Raw genomic sequence first — 23,564 nt, 5'->3', positions numbered from 1 at the left:
ATCACATCCAATAAGTGGGGCTGGGTACTGTTAAAGTATTTTCGATACCAATCCAGATACCTTGGTTTTGATAGTGGTTCCTGATCAATACTTTTTTCTATACCAAATCCAATTCAACAAAAAGAAAATTATATTACAGCACACAGACCTGTGAGCAGCTGGAAAAACTGTTTTTACTCAGGACACTTGACTCAACCACGAGAACTGGACTAAAAATAAGAATTTGATGGAATATCTGTACAGTACTGGGCTATATAAAAACATAAACGTCCTCCTTAGGTATGAACATTCTGTATTGAATGACAAGGCATTTTTCAATACTTGATGATATCAAAGCGGTTCAGTCAGTACCACAAAAGTATAAGAGTTTGGTACCCAGCCCTGCCCATAAGAATTGATTTACACATTTCATCAATTGATAGTAGAAACAGGTACATGTATAAAAATACAGGATGCATTCAAATCAAGTTGTGACCAACTGGCTCAAAAAACTTTGATTACAGCTATAAAAAAAATTGGCACAGTAGCCCCAGCTCTCCAAAATACCCTCTAACAGTGTCAGAAATTGATGCATTTAGGCATCACATCTTTCCAACACCAACTGACAATGAATTACCTGTACAGCATTAAGAGGATAGCTAATGGAGCGTGGTGTAGGCGGGGCAACAACAGGCAGGGTCTTGTGTTTCTTGAGGCGGTCAGCCAGCAGACTGTAGATGGCACTGTAGTGATCATATGCATCTGTTTGTAGGGACTAAACAGAAAAAAGCAAGACAGAAATGAGTGCATGAGCTGACATTTGACAAAACAGAACTTCTGGAATTTTAATACATCAGTGCAAGTCAGCTAGGTGTTTGTGTCCAACCTGCAGTGTACGCTCTCGGTCCAGGCCCATCTCAGACATGGCTATCAGCACCTGCTCAATGATGAGCTCTGTCTCTCTCTCTGTCTTCACCTGTTCACACTCTGCTATCAACTGGAAGGGAGAAAAGATGGGGTGGGGTGTTGATAGCAAACTGTTAGACAGTGCGATATGTCAAACTTTCTGTACTGGAAGGTACTAATATACAACTGTGAGAAATATCGAAGAAGCCTGGATCCCAACTGTGTGAACTGCTGTTAATACATTTTCAATTTATTAATTTAAACACACAGTAGCCCCTGCAGCTGAGTCATCTTTGCCATGATGACAAACACTAAGGCTATCAAGAGATCACTAAACTCATCAAATTCTTACCAACAGTTGCCAAAAGGCATACTGTAGACAGCATAGGAGGTAGACAATTTCCTGACACCCAGGCGGAAAATTGGGCAGGTTATGCTTTACTTATGACCCTTCCCTGAGTCAAGATACCGTCTGCTAAGTTTTACTCATGGGGTCTCACCCTGTCGAAGTCTGGGTCCGGGTCTCCTTGTCTCATCCACTTGTTCTTACAGATCTGCTCCATGGTCAACCGTCTACTGGGCTCCAGCACTAACATGTGTCTGATCAAGTACTCACAGTCTGCAATAAGCACACAAACAACACAGGTGCACTCACATGAAAGAACACCTCTTGAAATATAACACATAAAAAGATATTAAAGCAGCATGACTGCTTGGAAAACATCCATAGAGTAGAAGAGTGCTCTCAGTAGAGTGCAGATCTCCACTAGGCAACAGATGATGAAGCATCTACTGCAATGTCACCACAACTGGCAGATGCAATCAGTGGAGATTTGCAAAGTTTTTAATAAATGTTTTATATAAGTCTGAGTTACTGTCAGTTTGTAGTGAGGTCTGCTACTCTCATTTATTTACTACTGGACCCTGAACGCTCCGATATGGTGACCGTACTGACACTGTGTCGACATATAGCAGCAGCCAATGAGGTACAGTCAAGATGGCTGGGATTTTTTCATCTTGTATCCTGTGAGACTTAAGTGGACCATAACATATCGGGTGTAGTAGATGCTCTGATTTAAGATGCCAAAATGTGGCCTGCAACAGATTAGGTAAGCCATATTCTTAACTATGTAGTGTTGATCACTTCCGGCCTCAATAACAGAGCATGTAACATTTTAGGCTGATAGATTAAGTAGTATGTGAGATTAGCAGCAAAGAAGCTAATCTAAAATACGATAAGATAATCTCCACTGTATGCGTTTACTCAGTATGTTGAAGGAGTGGCTTAGGTGATTTTTCATGCCAAAGTTTGTCAGTTTTGGAATCAAATGTAACCAACATAAATTCAAGCTGACCAAAGCCACTGTTAAAGGTACTGTTCTTTGTGTCGTAAACAAAGGCATACTTAGTACATATACAAGCAGGATAATTCACATTATGTCATCTGTGTCACGCTATTGGGCTGATCAACAGTTTGTGGCAGTAAACAGCACTAACTAAAATAGCAATGCTCTAACAACGGCAGTGAAGAAGAAGACTGCTATCAAGCAAACATGGATATAAATGCTGCGTGATGCAAAATCGACTTTGCAATTGCTCTATGAGGGAGGAAAAGTACACAACTTATTTCATAGACCTCAAGGATATACATGGGGAGTTTTGGTGAGGAACAGTGAAATTAAAATAGAAATTTTGTTTGTTAACCAGAAAACTCTAATAGGACACCTCTAATAGCTACCTTTCAAGTTAACAGTGGTAAGTACTTGACACTGAACACTGTTAGTAGTAGTTAGTTGTTAAATAGCTCTTCAGAATTTGTACTGGCAGGGGAAGTAAAGAGACACTGGAAAGAGTAGGTGCTGACTGAACTCCTACCTGTGGACATGAAGAAGGGGATGCGGAACTTGCCACTGAGGACACGTGCCCGCAAATTTTGTAGAGTGCTGCCATCAAAAGGCAGGGCGCCGCACACCAACACATATAACACCACACCTAAGCTCTACACAGAGAAAAGACAGCAGAAAGCAAACTGTGAGTGCATAATTTCTAAATAGGGCTTAAACAATGATTTCAGTTTTTAATTTCTCATACTTCACGCAGCAGTCTGACTCTCCCATCATCAATACAAGATCTTGGCAAAAAATTAATGCACCTCTGGACAGAAATAAATCTTGTGACATTGCATAAGCTTATCGAAATGATGCCATGGCGAATGCATGCCATAATCAAAGCTAAAGGCGGTCCAATGCAATAGTATGAGTATGTGACTTTTTTTTGGCCAGGCAGTGTATATTTTAAGGAAAAAACCTGTCAAGGCGTCTCATTGACTCAGGATTCTTTTTTTGTATTTGACTTCCTGGAAAGTTCAAGGCAGTTAGCTACACCCCTGTGATGCAGCCCAACAGGGCCTGCATTCATACCTAAAAGTCTACTCACCCATATATCTACTTTAGGTCCATCATATTCCTTTCCCTCAAAGAGTTCTGGTGCAGCATAGGGAGGACTGCCACACCATGTCTTCAACAGTTGGCCTCGAGAAAACAGGTTACTGAAGCCAAAATCTGACAGGAGGGACCATGGACAAGGTTATTCAATTTAATCATCGTGCTTTACAGAGTGAATTCAGTCAACTCAGGAAAATGTTCAGAACGCACATGTTGACACTTGCCTATGCCCACTCACCAAGACAGCCCAAAACCACTATATTAAGTTTCCCACCCATGCATTCTTAAGTGAAATCACCCACACATACACAGACCTGCAATTTTGATATTGAGGTTGTGGTCCAGCAGCAGATTCTCAGCCTTCAGGTCTCTGTGGACAATGTTGCGACAATGACAGAAATGGACTGCTGCGACAATCTGCTTGAACTTCTTCCTGGCGTCCTTTTCTGCCATTCGACCATGGGCCACCAAGTGGTCTGTGCACACACAGTACAGTTTAAGTATTTATGTTACTCAGTGTACTGGTTTATGGTATTGGTTGCTTTGAATGAACAGCAATTAAAGACACACAATTATGGCCAATATGATAATCACAATTATCTTGATCAATATTGAGATCACAATTATTCATTGATTTTAGGGACACGCATTTAATAAACAGACCTAAATTTAAATAAACAGAGCACCGCTTTCACTTCCATGTTGTGCTACATTCCTAGTAATGTATAAATCTGTACATCAAAATAAGAATGGCCCTTATTCATAACACATATATTAAAAACACAATATAAAAACAGTATGATTTGTTCTTGCTCCAACATCATTTGCCCTAAATCCAAATACTCCCAAACAATGGATGATGATCTACTTCAAGGAACTAGCTCTTAGCTCTCTGCTACAGACATTTTATTTTTCTTTAGCCCGTCTTCTCTCCAGTTGTAGGATTACTGTTCTGCTCCTGACTACAGCTGCAACATCCAGGAAATTTTGCACAGGCTGTTTAGAAAGCACCTAATTTTATATGCAGTGGAGATTTCTGTGAGTGTCAAGATCATCAAGAAGGATACCAAAAGCGATTTTTTCAGTCCTTTAGAAAACAGAAAAATGTAACATAGGGTATTGGACATGTCTCAGAGTTTAAGAGAGGCATTACAACTTTATAAACATGTAGCACAAAACACAAAGGGTTCTAAATGGCTGGAAATCATTACACCTAGCTGTGTTCAAGGATGAATACGCAATGCAAACGACCCAATCATGACTGACAAAATCAAACAATTCATTAAAGTTAGACACCAATCATTTTAAAACACAAACTGTAAAGCAGAGGGGTTAGGCAATGATAAAGACAATCTACATCAAGGTAACAGTGGGTGACTCCCTTACCGAATATCTCGCCACCGCTAGCATATTCTGTTACCAGATAGATCATCCTCTCTGTCTCCATCACCTAAAAAAGATAAATGAATGATAATAATCAGGACCTATAGACCCTCTGACAGGGCAACATCTAGTGATGGGCGGTTCATCCGTTACACAACAGAATGAGTAAGCATTGTTTGGCATAAAAAACAGCAAGATTTAAATAGAACAAAAACTGCCATCTAGTCAGTGTAGTGTTCAATGTATGTATGTACCTATGTATGAAGGTTTCAACATTAGGCTCTGTGGCAAAGTCTTCAGAAAATGTTTAATCTGCTGGGGGCTGTCTCAGACAAGATGCTGTAAAAGTTGCTTGGGTGTTACAATCCCCATACAGCTGGGGTTAGGGGTAACTTCTATCACTGAGTTTAACCAGAGAGAGGTTCTGTGATTGCACTGGGCAGCCACCCGAACATAGAACCATGAATATAAAAAAGAAATGTTTATTACCCCTGGATAAAAATTAGACAGTGTGGATAAAAAAAATAATATTTTTTAATATCAAACAATGCCTACCCTCTTCAAAACCTTGGTACAATTAACCAAAAAACAATGGAAGGTAAAAAGACATCCTGCTAGACCAACACACATTTTATTTGTCCTTGCCCTATTGGGCCATGGGTCTCAGGTGTAAAGATGTGAGCAGTGTGTGTTATCGGCTCTGTGGGTGAGAAGCGAGCATGTACCTGGTAGAGGCGGATGATGTGGGGGTGCTTCAGCAACTTCATGATTTGCACCTCTCTGAAGATCTTTTTCAGGTTCTCGTCGTCCAGCTGGGTCTTATCCACTATTTTTATAGCCACCTTGAGACAGAGAGACAAGGAAGGAATGAAGGGAGAGATAAGGATGGATGATGAGAGAAGGTGAAGTGGCAAAGAGAGAGGGTGAGATTAAGGAGGAAGCAGGGGGTATGGTAGACAGGGAGGAGAGCACCAGAGTGAGGAGAGAAAACACGAGAGAATTTATCTTAAACAATGCAATATGTTTACCAGCTACTGTTTACAGACAATATATCCACATTGATGGTATTTAGCTGACACTTAAATTACAGGCAACAATTACAGGGCATGGCCCAGTGCCCTTGCAATATTGATGACACAACAATCATACAAGAGCAAAGTGCCAAGAAAATAACCAGCAAAGAAGCTATGTGGAGGGTGTTGAGTCAGGCTCTACCTGACAGCTCTAATGCATTAAAAGGGACAGTTCACCTTTAAATCACAAATACATATTTTCCCTTTTACTTGTAGTGCTATTTATCTATTTGGATTATTTTGGTGTGAGTTGCTGAATTTTGAAGATAATGGTCGCAGAGAGGTTTGCCTTCTCTCCAGTATAACCTAGATGGAAGTCGACTCATGCTCAAAGTGCCACAAAAATACATTGGAAAAATTCAACAACGTCTCTTTCCATAAATCACAACCCATTTACTTAAGATAACATTCCACAGACCTTGCTGTGAGCAGTTTCATATAGAAAGTATTTTCTTTGTACCAAACCACAAACAACAATCATATTATCACACAGATGGAAGTGTGCAACTACTCATGGATGAGAAGTTACAGCTCATCTGAGGAGGATGCCTTTCATGTTTACGTGCCACACTGTCACACAAGCCTCTTGTCCATGAGTAGATGCACTCTTGCACTCTTCCTTCTGTGTGGTGATATGGTTGGTGTTTGTAAAAAGAGAATAGAGAGAGGGCAGACATGTCTCTGGCCGATATCTCCTAAACTATGTAGATAGATGTGTCACACTACAGGTAAGAGTACAAAATATGTATTTTTGAATTTGAGGTGGCCTGTCTCTTAAACAAAAACACTACACTGCAAGGAGTTACTGTGCTTTCTTAAGGTGTTGAACAGCCAAACACAGTGTTGTCAAACACTGGGCTTTCTCTGGATTCCAGCTTGTTTGGGAAACCTGACCTACGTCATGACCTCCAACTGTGAGCATGACTCTTGCGTAACTGCTGAGCCCTCAACAATGGCTCCAGCCATGTGGACGGTGATGGTGTGTGACGGGAGCTTTACTCCGCCACTTAGGAATGGGTAGACGACTTTAATGACTTAATCAAGCGAAGCTAATGGGGCCGTCCCAAAACACAGCGTCTTCCAAAAATAGATGAGAGAGTAAGGTCTGAGTGTGTGTGAAAAAATGAAAAGCATGCATCCTGCATTAACACACACAAAGCACCTCAACCGTCGTAATTTTGTTGAGTGCCATCACAAACTCTCTTTTTCCTAATAACAGAAATGAAGAAGATGAGGCCCTGTTAAGCCCGACAAGGCTGACTTCCTGTTACAGACAGGAAGGGGAAGTGAGGCAGAGCAAAGAGGGGCCTCCTGAGAGAGTACAGTACCACAACTAACAGTGGCATTAATCCAAATCAGTGTGTGCCTTTGTGTATCCCCCCTTCAAGGGCATTGGACAATTGTGGAAAACATGCATATTGGTAGAATTCATGTCTTCCTTGGGCTCGATACCAAACTTCAGCACCAAAGAAGGGCTTTGGTCCTATCGAGTACTGACAGATACCATCTCATTTGGTACCAAATTTCGATACCTTTCTGAGCAAATCTCATCATCATCAGTGTGCAAATAAGTATGAACAAGCTTGTACCAACATCAATTAATGCTATGGTTGGCTGTCCACCTTTACATGTTATAGAAGGTATGCAGGAAAAACACTAGATCCAGTCCAGAGGTGGGAATCACTGTTTTTGTTTGCCAGCTACTTATCTTTGTAGATAACTTACTTTGTGTTACTTGTTAGCTAGCCAGTGCAGCTACCCTACTTGTTAGTGAGTCTATTCACCTCATTATCCCCTCTGATGGAAGCTCCAAACAGTAGTAAACTTTCTAGCTCTTCAGGCTAATGTTAGCCAGCACCGGACTGCTGTTCACAGACTGACAGGTAAAATCTCACCTTCTGTTCTGGCTGAAGAATAAACAACCTGTGTCAATGCGTCTCCGCAAACATTTTCTCATCCAGACCCATTTAACTTCTGCCTCTGTTTTTCTCACTGCAAAGGTTTACTACAGCAATCAGTTGCACCCCATCAGACTCCAGTTTGTTTACAACTGCTTCCACATAAGATCACGTGCAACCATATCTCATGAGATTCTGTGAAATCTCACGAGAACGTACTCCCTCTAGTACATAATATTAATATAATAAGGCCTGGCTGTAATCTGGAGCACGTTTGGAGAAAAAGCTCATCAGTGTTTCCTCACATTCAGCGGCCCGCCACTCCTAAATCCTAGCCTCCACTCCTTCAAATTTATTTATTTATTTATTTTTTTTTTTTTATTGTTGACGTAAATACACCACCGCCGCATCTCTCCACCTTCAAAACAGACTCCTGTCGGGTACTTGCGAGCACTAAGGTAAACTGCAGATAACTATCTTGCTCAGTATGGAAATATACTTGCGTGTGCTCATTTGCATGATGCTAGCGTTGTTTGGGGGGCGCGGCCGTCAAGCACGTCAAGCACCTAAGCGACAGGGCAGAGTCAGAGGAGCGAATTCTCGAATTACAAATAAACAATAAAGCAGCGAATTACCGGCCGGAGAAGAGGTAGACCTAAGTTATTAGCTTGAGATAACTCGACATAGATTTTACAAGTTAAACAGACGTTCACAATATGTTGATGACCAGCTAACGTTACGTAACTTATCGGTAGTTTAAGTTAATTTGGCCCGGTGCCAACTCAGTGTCGCTAATGTGAGTAAACTAATTGATAGTAGTTAATATCTACACACCATTATGTAACAACTGACTGCATTTTTCAGATGAGTTTATTGAAATATTTCTCTAAGAAGAGAAACAGAACGCCTGCCCCCACTGCCGAAAAAAATCCTTGAGGAAACACTGCACATTATTTAATAGTCAGTGTTTTACTATGAACATCCATTTTAATTGTACAAAAAAACTGCAAAAATGTTTGTGAATGCCATCTATTATAGTTCTTAGAAAGACTGAAAATCAGAATTGGACAAACCTGGAACTGGCAAGTCAGACCCTTCAAAAATTAGAATCAATCAAGAAAATTGGAATAGGTGCATCTCCAAGTACAATACTGCACAAATATTGCATCAATTTATTTATTTTAGCCCAGTTATCTAGGTTGAGTAAAATATGCACAGTAAAAATAGTTTCTCCAGCTGCTCCCAGAACTTTGAACAGCTTCTTCCTTCAAAATGTGTAATTGTATCAGAATGTATTCTTTTTTGTTTAAATGGATTTTTAAAAATTAGTAACAAAAAGTACCTTTAGGAACCTGTGTTGAAGCAAGGGTTTGTGATTGTTAAAAAACTTTAAATACCAATACCTTGTGTTTCCCCTAAATGTACCCCTTTGCAAAGACCAGTGTCAGTTTACCAAAGCTGTACTGAGACATTGCTACAAAATCTTAACAAAGTGATATACACAGACACTAAATACCAACAAAAATACTATTATTGAATAAAATCAACTCTTGTCATGTATGTATGTATGTATGTATGTATGTATGTACGTATGCATGTATGTATGTATACGATTGGAATGTGTCTATGTGGTATTTTAAGATCTGTGAATCTATTCTTGGTGTTGGCAGTCATCCAGTTTTGTTGATGTAATCACTCCCCTCTGCATCTTCTGGAAAGTAACAACAGGACATCTGGATCATATATGCACTCAAAACATACGTCAACATCTACACATACACATTATGTTCATTTTGAGGACAATGAGTCCTTCTGAAAATAGGTAATCTGTGCTAAATTACAATTATACAGGGGATTGGGGCACATACAAAACCTGACAGGGAGATTCAACAGTTAGATGATAAGGTAAACACAACAGCACAACTAGGACAGTTGGGGTCAACTGACGCAGCTGCAAACATTTTAGGTTTTACATATTGGTGACTCAACTATGATTTCCTACCATAGAGATTGGACAATTATTAACATGGCTATCAATAAATTAAGGACATTGCTAAAGATTTGCATCCCTCATATAAACAGAAAACCAGGTACAGATCTAGCCAGACAGATGGTGATGCTAGCTGGCAAGCTGTACTCTGCGAATAACCATGTGACCAGTGTATATCTCAAAGGTTGGGATTCCAGCTTTAGCTCCAGGCAAGGTACAGTAAATATGTTGTGACTGAGAATGTGTACCTTAGCAGCCTCAGTTCAGTTCAGTCTGCTTTGCACTAGCTTCCATGACTATGGAATTTTCCGTCAAAAGATCTGGGTACACACACACACACACACACACACACACACACACACACACACACACACACAAAAACACCCACACGCTCCTGAGAGGCCGGCTGCAATGAGATGAAGTGTCACATAGCCCCTCCGATCACAAGACAGTGACCTCAACACAGCACCATCCCAGAGCAGCTGGTGCTCAGCAGAGGAGTCTGGACCATTTACTGTACATTACAACACACATGCATGCACGCACACATGCACACACCCCAACTCTAGCTTTACAGAACACAAGAAATAATAGTGGCTGATGGCAAACAGGGATTTAAAACAAACTTCACCACACTACAGACTGCAGATGGGCCAATCACAGGTTGCGTTAAAATCAAAGAACACCTGTAGGATTGGCTGCAAGCAAACCATATAAAAAGTCATTTTTTCTAGATTTGGGTGCAAAAAGGACTGAATGTAGATATCATTTCACTGGAGAAGTTTCAATACTACTTGGTACTGGGTTATTTCGGTTGATGCCTTAAAAAGTTATAGCATAGCAATACCTATCCCCATTTAGAACCTTAATAACAATACACCTCTGGGAAGCTGGTGGTGCAATCTATATTAGAACCTCATTTATGATGAAAATGACTGACATTTCGACTCAGGAGCAAAGCGGTGATTTTTTTCCTCACATTTCCTTCAGATCACATCACCCATTTGCCTCTACGTCACCAAACTTGTAAAAAAAATATTCACTAACTACCGTCAAGTAATCATAGGATGTGATCAATCACTATTGTCATCTGCTGAGCTGAATCAGGCAGATCCTAACATGTCTCCTGTCATTATTAATAATAGCGACTAGTAGGGGTGTAACAATTCACTTGTGCATCTGATGCATCGGACTTAAACGTTTAAGGTATGAGTGCATCGGTTCAGATGGCCTGTATCAGTAAAAAGCTGAACATAGTAACATGCACTGCTCTTGCTGGACACCTGCTGCAGCGCTCACACACAGCAAGCGCTCCCTCCTCCCTCTTCTGTGTTTTCTCTGCATTTGCTCAAAACAGACTGCACTGAAAACAGCGACAGAAGTGACATTGTGCCGTGCTGCACCACCAACCTTTCATAATGTGCAAATGTAGAATAAGTTTGGGTTTTATAAGAAAGGTGAGAAACACTGCTGCAAATCATTTATGCAAAACCTGTCAGACAGCAGAGTACAGAGCCATGAGTCTGACCCACAGAGACGTCATGTGACTGGGAGAGCAGGTAACACGGAGCATCACTTTTTCCCCAACACTAATCAAAACCACAGCACTCTTCATATGAAACAGAGCAGCAGATCATCTTACTACTAATATACTAATAATAAATACTAATAATAAATACTAATATTTTAAACGGTTTTAAATTTTGTTCACAGATTCTCATTTAGGCTACAGTATCTCATTTAAACATGAGATTCATAATAAAATGTTAAAACCACTGTAATGTTTCCTTCTCTCCGTCTCTCCTGTTACTACATTTAGTAAAACTATCAGGATTTCTTTTTGCAACTAATAGCACTCTACAAATGTACCATTGATAGAATCAAAATGTAAAGATTCACAAATTGCATTGTTTTGTATTACATCATATCGTATCGAATTGTGACAGAGCCGAATCACATCGAACCGAATCGCTGACCATTTAAAAATGTTAAGATACATCGTATCATTGAACATGTATCGAGATATGAATCGAATCGGTCTCAGTCAGTGAGATATACACACCCCTAGTGACTAGATGAACAACTCATTTATTAAATATCTGGCCTTTGGAACTGTGCAACAGCAATACACCTACCATATAGGAGCTAATAAGACTTAGATTACTGGGAGCTTGTTAGGAGATTATACACAAGCTAATGGCACAGTAAGAAGGGGGCAAATGTCCTCTTATATAAACATACACTTTAACACATGAAAGCTACACACCTGCCCTCATGCAGACATGTTTGGTTTTCTGTGACAGGAAAATTTTTAATGGTTAGTACAGCACACTGTAAAAAAAAAAAAAACCCAATACCAGCATTTTCAGCATAGTGATGTTTTGGAAAAACAGTACACTGACTTTTCTGATTACATGTGTACCACTATATGTCAGATAAGGGCATGACCTATGCCATGTCGCTCATTTCTAAGTAATTGTTTATAGCAAATACAGGGTGGCTTTTTCAATTACGTCTGCATGTAATCCAATGGCATAAGTGCACAACAATCCATGATTCCTAAAAATGTTGGTGTTGGTGATATGTATTTTTTTCCAAATTACTAGATGACTTTGGTTAAATAAGCTATTAAGTGTAGGTAGGTTTCAATGAAAGCCTCCATTTTCAATTACCTAATATTTATTTAGACTACGCCCACTGATATAAATGGAATGGACAAAACAGTCAGGGTTTAATCTTGAATTTTTTTAAATGTATTTTTGAGATGTTTTCGAACTAAAATGTGTTATACAAGTAGCAAACAAATTGTGTAGGTTGCGTACAATAGTGAGTGTGTGGTTGAGAGAGTGTGTCTGACATTATAATATGAAAGTGAGTATAACTATGAGTGCCGTCTGTGTAAGATTTAGTATACTTGTCAGTGAATAAATGCAAGAACTCCTCAAAAATTACAGTTTTAACAAATACATTTGTGAAGGCTGTCTGAGACTAAAGGCCAAAAGGCACTAAAGGGTTCAAATGATTTGGGTTAATTGAAGCTTTTATGGCACATGGCAGGCTTCAGATTTAAAATTCCAACACCACAGAACCAGCAATATTTTAGGAAAAGGTCACTATTTATTAGGGATGTGCGCAATTAGTCGACTATACGATTAAACGTCCCCACCCTTGCTAGTCAGCACGAGAAATACTAGTCTATTTATCAATATTTCATTCATGCACAATGCCAGTTATCTGTTGCCTAACATTTTATGCAACTGCCCGCCACTAGTCGGGCCTGCGGCACTGTCAGACAACAGCCCCTTTTGCCTAGCGCATATACCCTGATCGCCTAGGCAACGCTGGATGTTTATATCAACAAACTCGGACAGATGACAGCACGGTGTTTTAATCTAGAAAATGGAAATAATGTGACAGAATATATATATGTATATGTATATGTATATGTATATGTGTATATATATATATATATATATATATATATATATATATATATATATATACATATATACATATATACATATATATATACATATATATATACATATATATATATATATATATATATATATATATATATATATATATATATATATATTTTTTTTTTTTTTTTTTTTTTTCACTCGACTGGAGAAATATGGGCCCACATTAAGCACAGACACGGACATAAATCTACAAGCCGAGCAGCTAGCACTGCTAACGTTAGCCACACTGTGTGGCAGGCTGGCAGATAACGTCAGCTCTGGGTCCTTTACCCGCAGACACCGTTATCCTCTTCGGTTTGAGAAGGTGAAGTGAGTTGTTGTCATGTTTTGTACCTTAATGTGTAAGGCCTGTATTGCACAGCGCAAAGTAGTGTGCAGACTGTGATTAACAGCTTCAAATAACTCTTAATACACACAGTATTTTTCAGTCAGTGTTTAACATTATAAATTAATAAATTCTGCTAATTTTTAACTGCTTTGAGTGTTTTCTTAGTGTTAGAAAAGTCAGCTCAGTTGGTAGTGCGTTCGTCCCATGTACCAAGGCTGTTGGTCCTCTGCTGTGGTCGCTGGTTCGATTCCCGCCTGTGACCCATTTGCTGCTGTATGTAATTCCCCCTCTCTCTACCCACTTTTCTGTCATATCTTCAGCTGTCCCTATCTAAAATAAAGGCAAAAGCCCAAAAAATAATCTAAAAAAAAAGAAAAGTCTAAACTACTAGAACTACAACTAATCTAAATTAAATTTTGCGTTTAATCGACAGGGAAATTAGTTGCCAGGAACATTCCTACTACTTATACAGTATTATTGTATTATTTAGTATTATTGTTGATAATAGTTTTTTTTTTCCCTTAATAAAATATTGTCCTCTGAGGAGAAAATTACTCACCTTTTTTTCTGGTCAGTCTATATAATGACTTAACAGTGCGCAATATTCATATTTTTGTATTGAGGCAGCAGGATAATTTACATCATTGAGGACATTTTAGAGTATAGCAGACAGTAAACTGAACAGCATCATACACCAAGGAGATGAAGACGGAGAGACGGCGTCTAGACACTTAATCATGGTTCACAATAATGCAGCGTAATGACAGATGTTTCATGGAAGAAACAAGCGTCAATCAGTTACTAAGAGATATTTTACTCTGTAGTGTATAAACCACATTAGTGGACAATAACATCAAAATTCATGATCAAAAAAGTTTTTGTATCAGTCGCAATCACTTCACATATGCTCCCCATCCCTCCTCTCTGCAGCCCGTCTCTCCTCCCTTGTTCTTATGATTAATCTGCATGGAGTAATCAACCATTGAAAAGTACACAAATCAGACTTATAGTTAAAGGGAAAAAAAAAAATAAAAATCACACACCACAGAAGTGTACAGTACCATTATCATTCACAATCACAAAAATATTTTTATATCAAGTCATATCAGCACATCTGTCCATATTCACACACTCTCTCCTTCCTCCCTCTCTCTGTTGCAGGTCAGCTTTTTTTTTTAACCTGCTGTCTACCTGCTGGTAGACCTGCAGCTCCATCGGCACTCGCTCCTCTCGTCCATGCCTTTTTTACTCAATTTAACTCTCTCGCAATACGTACTGCACGTGCAGAAAAAACGCTCTGGTTCTCATTTAACGTTCCAAAATCTAAACAGGTTCAGAATGGGATCATCAAGGGAATTTGACATGCATCAAGATGCTTTCAGTTCATGTTCAGCCATTTAGAATAATGGGTGCACTTCAAAATACGAGCATCAAATGCCTTTAGTGCATTTTGGCCTTCAGGATTTCTTTCAGTCGAATCAGGTTTGGCTGTATAATATGAACATTTGACAATTCATTCCTTTCATCAGTTCATTGCACCATACTAAATCCCTTTATCAGCCTACATGAGTATGTTTTACCAGTAAGAGTCATGTTTGAATGTCTTTCACCATCATTTATGATGTTAAAACATCAGATTTTCACACAGTCAGAGAAAGAAAATGTGTGCATCCTCCTATAGATCAGTTATAAGATCATTATCCAGTGTCACCTGCCCTACATACATCACATTCCTTTCCACAGTGATTTAAGGATTTATTTTGATCAAATCAGAGTTGGATCAATGGAAAGCCAAACCATTATGTTTTTGGTGAGTTTTATTTTCTCTCTCAGTGTGAATGACGCTTACAATGATGTTAAAATGAAAGTTTTTCAAATAGAGTTAGGTGAGTTGCAGAAGAGCAATTAAACAGCTGTTTCTGGTTAAACAAAACGCATTTTGATCACGCAAAAAAAATAAAACGATATAACGTAAACAACATGGCTAGACCCTATTTCAAGTACTCTATAGGATATGCACTTTGAAAACATCCATCCATGACTAACTACAATGAGGCTAATCCAAAACAAATAACAGGGTCTATGGAGTAATGTCTACAGTGGGAAGCTGGGAGAAGTACACACACTCAGTGGTGTGGTGATATAACGTATGAGGTTAACCTTCATCAACAGGTGACACAGATTACAACACTCACAGGGGTGTAATGCTCAGGCTTAACCCATATCAGCATGAGAGAGTTAAACTTGCATTAACGCATGCACACACATGTTCAGGTCAAAAGCATGGCACCATGGCTATCTGTAAACCAAGTCTTCACAATCGTTAACTAGAAGCAAAGTGTGTGTGTATTTGTATTAAGTCACGAGAACATCACACAGCGTCATACACACAAGATAAGGACACAGCAGGTCAGCACTATGACTGTATTTTGCGCGTGCACACGCAGAGATGAAAGCGTACAGGCAGCATGAGTCAGCACAATGCCTTTCAGAGATGTTCTACTTGTGCGAGTATGTGTGGAAATGACTCAGTTGAGTGTGTCAGGCTGAAAGTACAAAACTGGGGACATGCTACAGTGTGGAAAAACTGGACATCACACATTCATCTGCCATTTGCAGTTTTTTGTTCCCTCCTTGCATAGCAGAGCCCACACTTTGTGGCGATTAAATTCTGAGGGACATGCAGACCTAACCATACAGAATATTTGAAAACTAGTTTTGGTGAACATACACACTGCAGTGGCCAGTGGCATAGGATAAAACACATATGACAGCTAGTTGTACTGATGCCATCATGACAACCACAACTTAATTACCATTTTATTTACAGACAAAGCAAACAAATATGAGTAGAGAATGGGGCAGAAGTAAGAATTGGAATTAAGAGACATCAAATTGCCATCTAAATTCTAATTTTATATTATATTCAGTTTACCATCATGGAGGACAAAAGAAACCAGAAAATATTCACATTAGAGAAGGTGAAATCTGGGAATTTGAATATTTTTTTCTTACAAAATTACTCAAAGCAATGGACTGATTGTCAAAATAGTTGGAAATTAATTTAATAGTTGACAACTAATCGGTTTATTGACTAATCATTGCATGTCTAAACCTAAGACCTAAGTCATGTCTATAACAACTGTGGTTCCTGAATATTAGATTTTGCATCAGCAGAGCTAATACCATCTTCATTAAACAATCACCTCAATGGCAAAGAGAAACCAAGAACCTGCCTGTCTGAAACACTGAGGTGAGAAATCCAAGCACACTTGACAAATTCTGCTGCATCCAGATAATAGCTTGGGTGAACAAAAACATAAAAATACAAACTATGATCTTGACAGACACCGAGTTCCACCAATGGCAAGTCTATTCAATTCAGAATTGGTGGTCAGGGGCTAGAACCACCATCATTGCTATGGAAACCTGCAAGACTTCAATGGAATGACCTTTCTCCAATTAGGAGCCATGGCAACACACAGTCACCTCTGACAACAAACAGTACTATGGACGATGATGATGCAGAGTTGTGATTTTTAACCACCAGAGTGTCTGCTGCCGTGTACTGTTCACAAACACGTGCACACAAACTGCTCCATCAGTCAGGGGCAGAATCATGGGTATTGATGTGGTTCATGAGGAACAACAGGATTGTACTGATGAAGCCTATGCTGTCCTCTCTTGTGTCATGTAACAGAGACACGCACACATAGTCTGGACTGTGTTCCTGTCCTTTTGAAGCTGACTGGCTGCAGATTCACACAACTGAGAATGCAGCAGAAGACGACTAGAGGGCAGGAAGCTAAGTCAAGCAGAAACGCAGCCTTTGTCATATTATTCACCCAAATGAAATCACATTTGAGTGTGCGTATGTGTCTTTGAGAAACAGAGAGGGGATGCTGTATGTTGGAGAGCGGTGTATGAGTGTGCGTGCGAGTGTGACTGAGGGAGTGAGTGAAATTGTTACACAGTACATTAGGCCTGTTACCTAACGCTTGCCATCCTGCCTGCCCTCTTCCTCCCGCTGATCCTTTTGCTTAAAAACACTCGAGAGGAAAGGGGAGAAGACAGGAAAAAGCGGAAAAAAAGAGTGGGGGAAAGGGCCTGATTCCTGCAAAGACACACAGGTGAGGACATGACACTCAGTACCATCTTTCACTAATCTCACTCACCTTGCTGTGGGCACAGCAAGTGGGTTTCAAAGTGTGTCTTCACTTGGTCAGGTCACACAAGAGCACTGACCATACCTCTTTTGTCAAGCTATTACACACAAGTATACAAAATATATGTGATAGCAGTCCTGCACATTCACTGTATTTCAGTGAGCTTATCAAACATGAAAACACAAGAAAAATACTGCGTTAAAATATCCACTCAAATATGATACATTGCTGGTATACAGGTACATTAATGAAGACAACGAGCAGCACATATTGTGGAGATTACTGAGGCTAACACAGTTGGTTAGTAAATTACAATACTGAACAAATTATTTCATCATTGATTAAATGATTAGCAAGATTTTAATGTAATCTGTCATGACAAAAGAATGGCAACACATTTCTGATTAGAGCTTAATATAGACTGAGATTAGATTGTTGTTTGTCATTTCGTATTATTACAGAATTAATACTTTACAGCTTTTTAAATCAGATTAAGTAGGAAATCTTAGATAAAACTTGAGATTCTTGTAATCAGCAATGATTATTTTGACAATTTCAACAAATACAGGTACAATTACTTACCAGGAGTGAATAAAATTGTCAAATCAATTACTTGAGAAAAAGAAAATAAGGTCCATTCAACAGCTATAAACACCACATAAATAATCTGTTAAGGAAGCCAGGATGCGAAATATCATCTAAAGTAGGGTGCAGTGAAACACAAGTCAACTACAAGCCTGATTAACAGCCTATCAAATTGCAGTGAGGGCCACCAGTTCCATAACCTTGATCAACATGAAAATATTTTTTTCCAACAACTTGGCTATCTTTCTGTGATGCCTAAGGTGCAATGTGTGTGTATACACTGAACAAGTCCTACATCACACTTCAACACAGGTCATAAAGTTTGAACTTGTTGTCAAGGACATTTTACCATTAAGTTATGCTTAAAACTCAATTAGTAGTGGTTATAATAAAATTAACCTCAACCATTTTATTAATGTATTTATAATTTTTCTCATGGAATAAGAAACATTTTGAAACATTTGCTTATCTGTCTGCTGTTCATCTCTTCTGTTTTATATGATTAGAAATTAAATATATTTATTTAGGTTTATCGGTCAGACAACAAAAGCAATTTGAAAATGTTCTAGTAATTAATAAGTTTATTTTTAAGGCACCAGTACAGAAAACATGGACAGCTGCATAAGCAGTGTCTGATGTATTGTACACATGCCGGAGCTAATTTCCAAAACCAGTCCTTTCATGGTCACTTCAAGCTCTGGGAGATGTTTTGTGCATTTTCCCATATATTCTGACATTTTATTTAACAAAACAATTCTTGTGAGGTGGATCTAGACTACTACTATCCAATTTTATGCAAAATCAAAAATGAAATCAGAGAGAACACATTTGTTGTTGATGGTACTCCAATAGTCCTGGACTGGCTATAGTCTACCAAGTTCTGAAATTCATATAGCACCAAGTATTACTAAGTATAACTACACCCACAACAAGTTGTTTATAGAGTCTCCCAATGGTAACAGAAGGCGTATGTCCCTTATTGAAGGGTCATGACCAGTAATAAACTTTATGGAGAGACTGAACACTGAAATCAACATTTATCAAAGCAGCAGCAAAGTGTGTCCCAACTGCCTCTAGCACAGCATCTGTGTCAGAGTATGAAATACTACTGTTTTGACTTCCACTTTGTTAGTTGGCCTTTATCTAGAGGAGATGAACTTTCACTATTACAACATCCAGGTGCAAAAGCTATGTGCCATCAAAGGCTTGTGTTGTATAGCAAAGCAACCCCCGCCACCCCCTCACACCCCCAAAAACAACATTACTGGGGGAAATAAACTATTGGGAAATAACTTTACACAAATTACCTGTTGAATGTTAACAGTTTTAGGAAACAAAAGACAAAAGAGAGCAAATGAGGCACAGAAAAGGACCATCCCTTCCTGGCCTTGTAAGCTACCAAGTATAAATAACCAGGTCCTCTTCTGTGTGACTGCACTGCAGAATATCATCCAGCTCCATCTATTAACTGAGAGAGTTGTTGGGCTGTTTTTGACTAGTCAGCATTTCTCATCAGATCGTTACAAAAACCTAGGCCATAAAACAAGGCTCTGAAGCACATTTCATCTGATGACTGATCATCATATCCATATTCATGATATCCACAGGCATGTAAGAGCACACTCCTATTCTTCTGATATTCATGAGCAACTGGGGATGCTGAGACCCCTGAGCTAGTTGATGAAAATCTTGAGCTGACTGGTCTGTCTGCAACCACCATCAACAGACAACAAACAAGGCCCCTCTTTCATTCTGTCAGTCCATGTTCCACTGTCATTTTGTCCTCTGCCTGTCTCTCACACTCAGTCAGACAGCGAGACACAACCACACACATCCAGACAAGCATAAACAGGCTCACACACAAGGAATACAGCTTCATAAGCAGCACATCAATCTCTCACTATAACGTCACTACTGTCTTTGTACTGTCTCTTATAACAGATCGAACACAAGCTCCCATACCTGCTGGTCTGTAAATTACATTATAGTCATATCAACACAGGTAATGTCCTTCAAGAAGCATTTCTGCAGCATTGAAAAACATATAGTGACCCAAGTTTATTTTGGCCTCATGAAACTAAATGGAAGGTTCTCTGGGCTATGTGGTGCAGAGCACCCAAATGACTCGTGTCTGCTTGTCTGTTGTATGTCAACAGGGCATAGAGATAAAGCTGCACACTCAGCCACCTTGACACACCTTTATTTTTGCCATTAGAATTAAAGGCTTTTCATCAGGTTAAAAAAAACAAACAAACAATTACATTGCAGGCGCTGTCTCTGAGTGTATGCTTCAGCTCCCCCTATTTGTTTTGAGTGTTCAAAGGAGCATCTATTATAAGGGATGTGCATACTAGTCACAATAATGGTTTCATCAGAGGACGGTTTCTCATGTCATCTTATTGCAAGTAAGCTGGAAAGCATTTCTTGGCAGAAATCTTGTTGATGCTACTGTTGTCCAATGCACCAACTGAGGCTTTCTGAATAGTTATTTGTTTTGGCCCTGTTGGGCTTACACCACCATGCCAGCCAAGAAGACGACATATCGGGAGTGACAACAGACTCTTCTTAGGCAAATGAAAACTTGAAACAATGATGCAACTGATCCAATGGGTCAGCACAAAAGAAATAAGACACAACCTGGAATACTTGTGTAATCTCCCCCCCCCCTGCTTGTAATGTTCTAAACTTCCCCCACCTACCAAAGCTGTTTCTCTCAAACACTGACAAACCGTTTTAAAAAAGCCTCTTTGTGTTAAATGTTGAGTGTCAAGATCAGAATTATAGATTTACAGCACAGGGCTGACTTATAACAGACCACAATGTAACACATCTACTCATCAAGAATGACAGTGTTTTGCATGAGGATCATTTGATAATAGTGTATGTTAGAGCCTGTGTCAATCATTCAGTATACTGCTTACTGGCGCCCACTATATGCAAAAGCATCTACGTACACTCAAAGTGTGTGGTGGCAGTTTTGAAACCACCGATTTTGCCATGTCAATGTTTTCTTGTCTGAGAGGCTTCATTAAAATGTCATCTAGCTATTAACGAAGATATCTAACGCCACAAAAAACTGGCACACAACGCTGAAATAGAGCTTTGACAAACTGGTTAAGTTAAACCATGACAAAATGGTTGCATTTCACGAGAAAGACACGAGAAAGTTTCGTAACGTAAAGTGATAAAAGTAAAGGTGTTCGTTTTATAAAGTCATTATCCGCAAGGCTAACTGGATAAAAAGACTATACAAAACTGTGCCTTCACTAACGTTAACGTTAGATGCCTTTCTCCAGTTTTCGGTGGTACTTTTACGTTGAATTTCTCAGAGAGCTATCACTACTTGAGCAACAAACACCTTTCAACGTTAGAAGTTCATTGTTAATGTAAAGTTATTCACCGAGGTGCTCAAAACTTTTAACCTTGTGTGTTGGCATCTGTCTGAAAGATATCTGCACGTAGCCAAACAGCTAATTAGCTCGTAAGCTAAGCTAACGTTTTGTGTCTCCTCTTTTTCATCTTCGTCAATACCCTTCTCTCCGTCCTCTGCGCCTTGCCACACATTAACCCCAGGCCTTTCTAGCCTCCTTTCAAAATACTATTACTTCTCTACGTGAAATCACATTTATCTTCAACGTAGTTTGTTTGTATCTCGTAGTTGGAGGTGATGCCCCGTGTCGAACAGACCCCCCAGCACCAAGCAGCGGTGTCACCAAAGCGGGCTGGCCGTTGTATCTCCAGAGCCTAAAGGCCCCAGCGTCATCCTGACTACATGGTTGAAAAGGCTTGAAATTAAACAATGACAACTTGTAATTGTTCACCTCTAGCGCTCGGACACCAGCCGTCTTACCTTTGCTTTGGTAATGATGTGTGTGGCTAGTTTAACAACCGCGAAATTTCCCTTGCCGATGGTCCGCTCGATTTCGTAGTGGCCCACTCGGGCTGGGGGGGGCCTGGTGGCCGAAGTGTGGCCAGGATTGGTGATGCACCCGGTGGCCGTGCTGGTACGACTGGAGTGGCTGATCCCGGAGGATGGCTGGGCTCGGTTCTGGGAGCCCATGCCTGCGTGGGTCGGTCGGGCAGAGTGCGTAATCCCGGCCGCAGTGGACCCAGCAGCACCTCCGCTTGACACGGCCGCCATCTTCTCGCCTCTCTGCGGGAACAACAAGCAGCCTTGCGCAGCGCGCATCGCGGGCACGCCCCCGCCCTGCGTCATTTTACGTGGAACGCTCCTCCGCAGCGCCCTCTCTAGGTTGTAACCATGGCAACGATCAGCGTAACAAATGACTTCATCCACTGAAACGTATTTTGGTTGCCTTGGCGACAAAGAAGTGCGCATTATCACTCTGGTTCCCATGATTCAGTGATTCTTTGCAAACTGCTGCACTATGTATGATCATACTGGTTCATGGGGACTTAAAGGTGAACGTCGCTCTAACAGTGCAATGAAAGATTTTAAATCATCTAGTTGGGGAAAACAATTTCACATCCACATAGTGTTCAAATACATAACTGATATTCTGAATATTTATGCAACGGCGTGTTCACTGTTTCCAGCGGTCGATTCTGCAGTGCCTTGAAGGGGTACACACAAATATGTTCGTGCACACCCCTCTATTATGATTCAAACTCACTCCATCCAGAGGTATCTCCTCTCAGATTCACTCACTGTTGGCAGTAGGAGGACAGTTGCCTCCCTGCCCTCACGCTTATCCACTGGGGGTTGACTTAGGGACCATCAATAAATTACCGTTTTAATGACACAATAGGCTTGCTAATGTTTTCCTCAGTATTTTCAATATCTTCATGCAGACATGCCCATTTTTGTTTAGAGTGCGATTAAAAAAGTATAGAAAACTGGCCTGGTGATACACACATTTTCACAATTTTGATATGTTATTCCATGGACTACATGCAATATTTTTAATAGAAAATATGCCTAATTCTTTTCCAGTAGTTTCCATGTAATGTGAGCCAGTGATCCAGTCCTAATGAATGCTAGCCTGAAATTAATAACTTTTTTTCTACAGCAGTGAGCACAATTCAAATACATACTTTACTTGAATAGGGAACATTTCCAGTTTCCTTTCCTTTTTTATATTGTGTGCTGTCCACTGAGGTACTGGGCATGGACCGTCATTCACCATGACCACTACACTAGATCTACCTCCAGTACAAAGACGTGTGTCTTATAAGACCTGTTTCAGTTCAAATATATATGTAGAATAAATACAGAAATCAAAATTTGATTAGTAATCAAAATAAGTGTGCTACATGAGACCGATTATACTATAATTGTTTAATTACATGGTATACATTGTCGTCTG

At 39.7% G+C, this 23,564-nt stretch overlaps 1 protein-coding gene across 3 annotated transcripts in view; it reads right to left on the bottom strand.

Moving 5' to 3' along the window:
* sik3 (SIK family kinase 3) overlaps positions 1-22,426 on the bottom strand; it is a 49,402-nt gene extending 26,976 nt beyond the window's left edge. For 2 of the 3 annotated variants that reach the window (XM_084717107.1, XM_084717106.1), the window contains exons 1-9: positions 22,088-22,414; positions 5,438-5,554; positions 4,716-4,779; positions 3,644-3,805; positions 3,322-3,446; positions 2,761-2,884; positions 1,386-1,504; positions 866-976; positions 617-754 (exon numbers count right to left, since the gene is read on the bottom strand). In XM_084717107.1, coding sequence (XP_084573233.1) covers positions 617-754; positions 866-976; positions 1,386-1,504; positions 2,761-2,884; positions 3,322-3,446; positions 3,644-3,805; positions 4,716-4,779; positions 5,438-5,554; positions 22,088-22,378 — 1,251 coding nt within the window. In that variant the 5' untranslated portion in view covers positions 22,379-22,414. Of the gene's footprint in view, positions 1-616; positions 755-865; positions 977-1,385; positions 1,505-2,760; positions 2,885-3,321; positions 3,447-3,643; positions 3,806-4,715; positions 4,780-5,437; positions 5,555-22,087 lie in introns of all 3 variants that reach the window. The other variant, XM_084717105.1, reaches the window with a different exon arrangement.
* Positions 22,427-23,564: the final 1,138 nt, after the last annotated feature.

The sequence above is a fragment of the Lutjanus erythropterus genome, chromosome 4, assembly GCF_056507025.1.
Source record: "Lutjanus erythropterus isolate fLutEry1 chromosome 4, fLutEry1.hap2, whole genome shotgun sequence".
NCBI lineage: Eukaryota > Metazoa > Chordata > Actinopteri > Lutjaniformes > Lutjanidae > Lutjanus > Lutjanus erythropterus.
The sequence above is the reverse complement of the archived record's forward strand: the minus strand, read 5'-3'. Positions and strand labels throughout refer to the sequence as shown.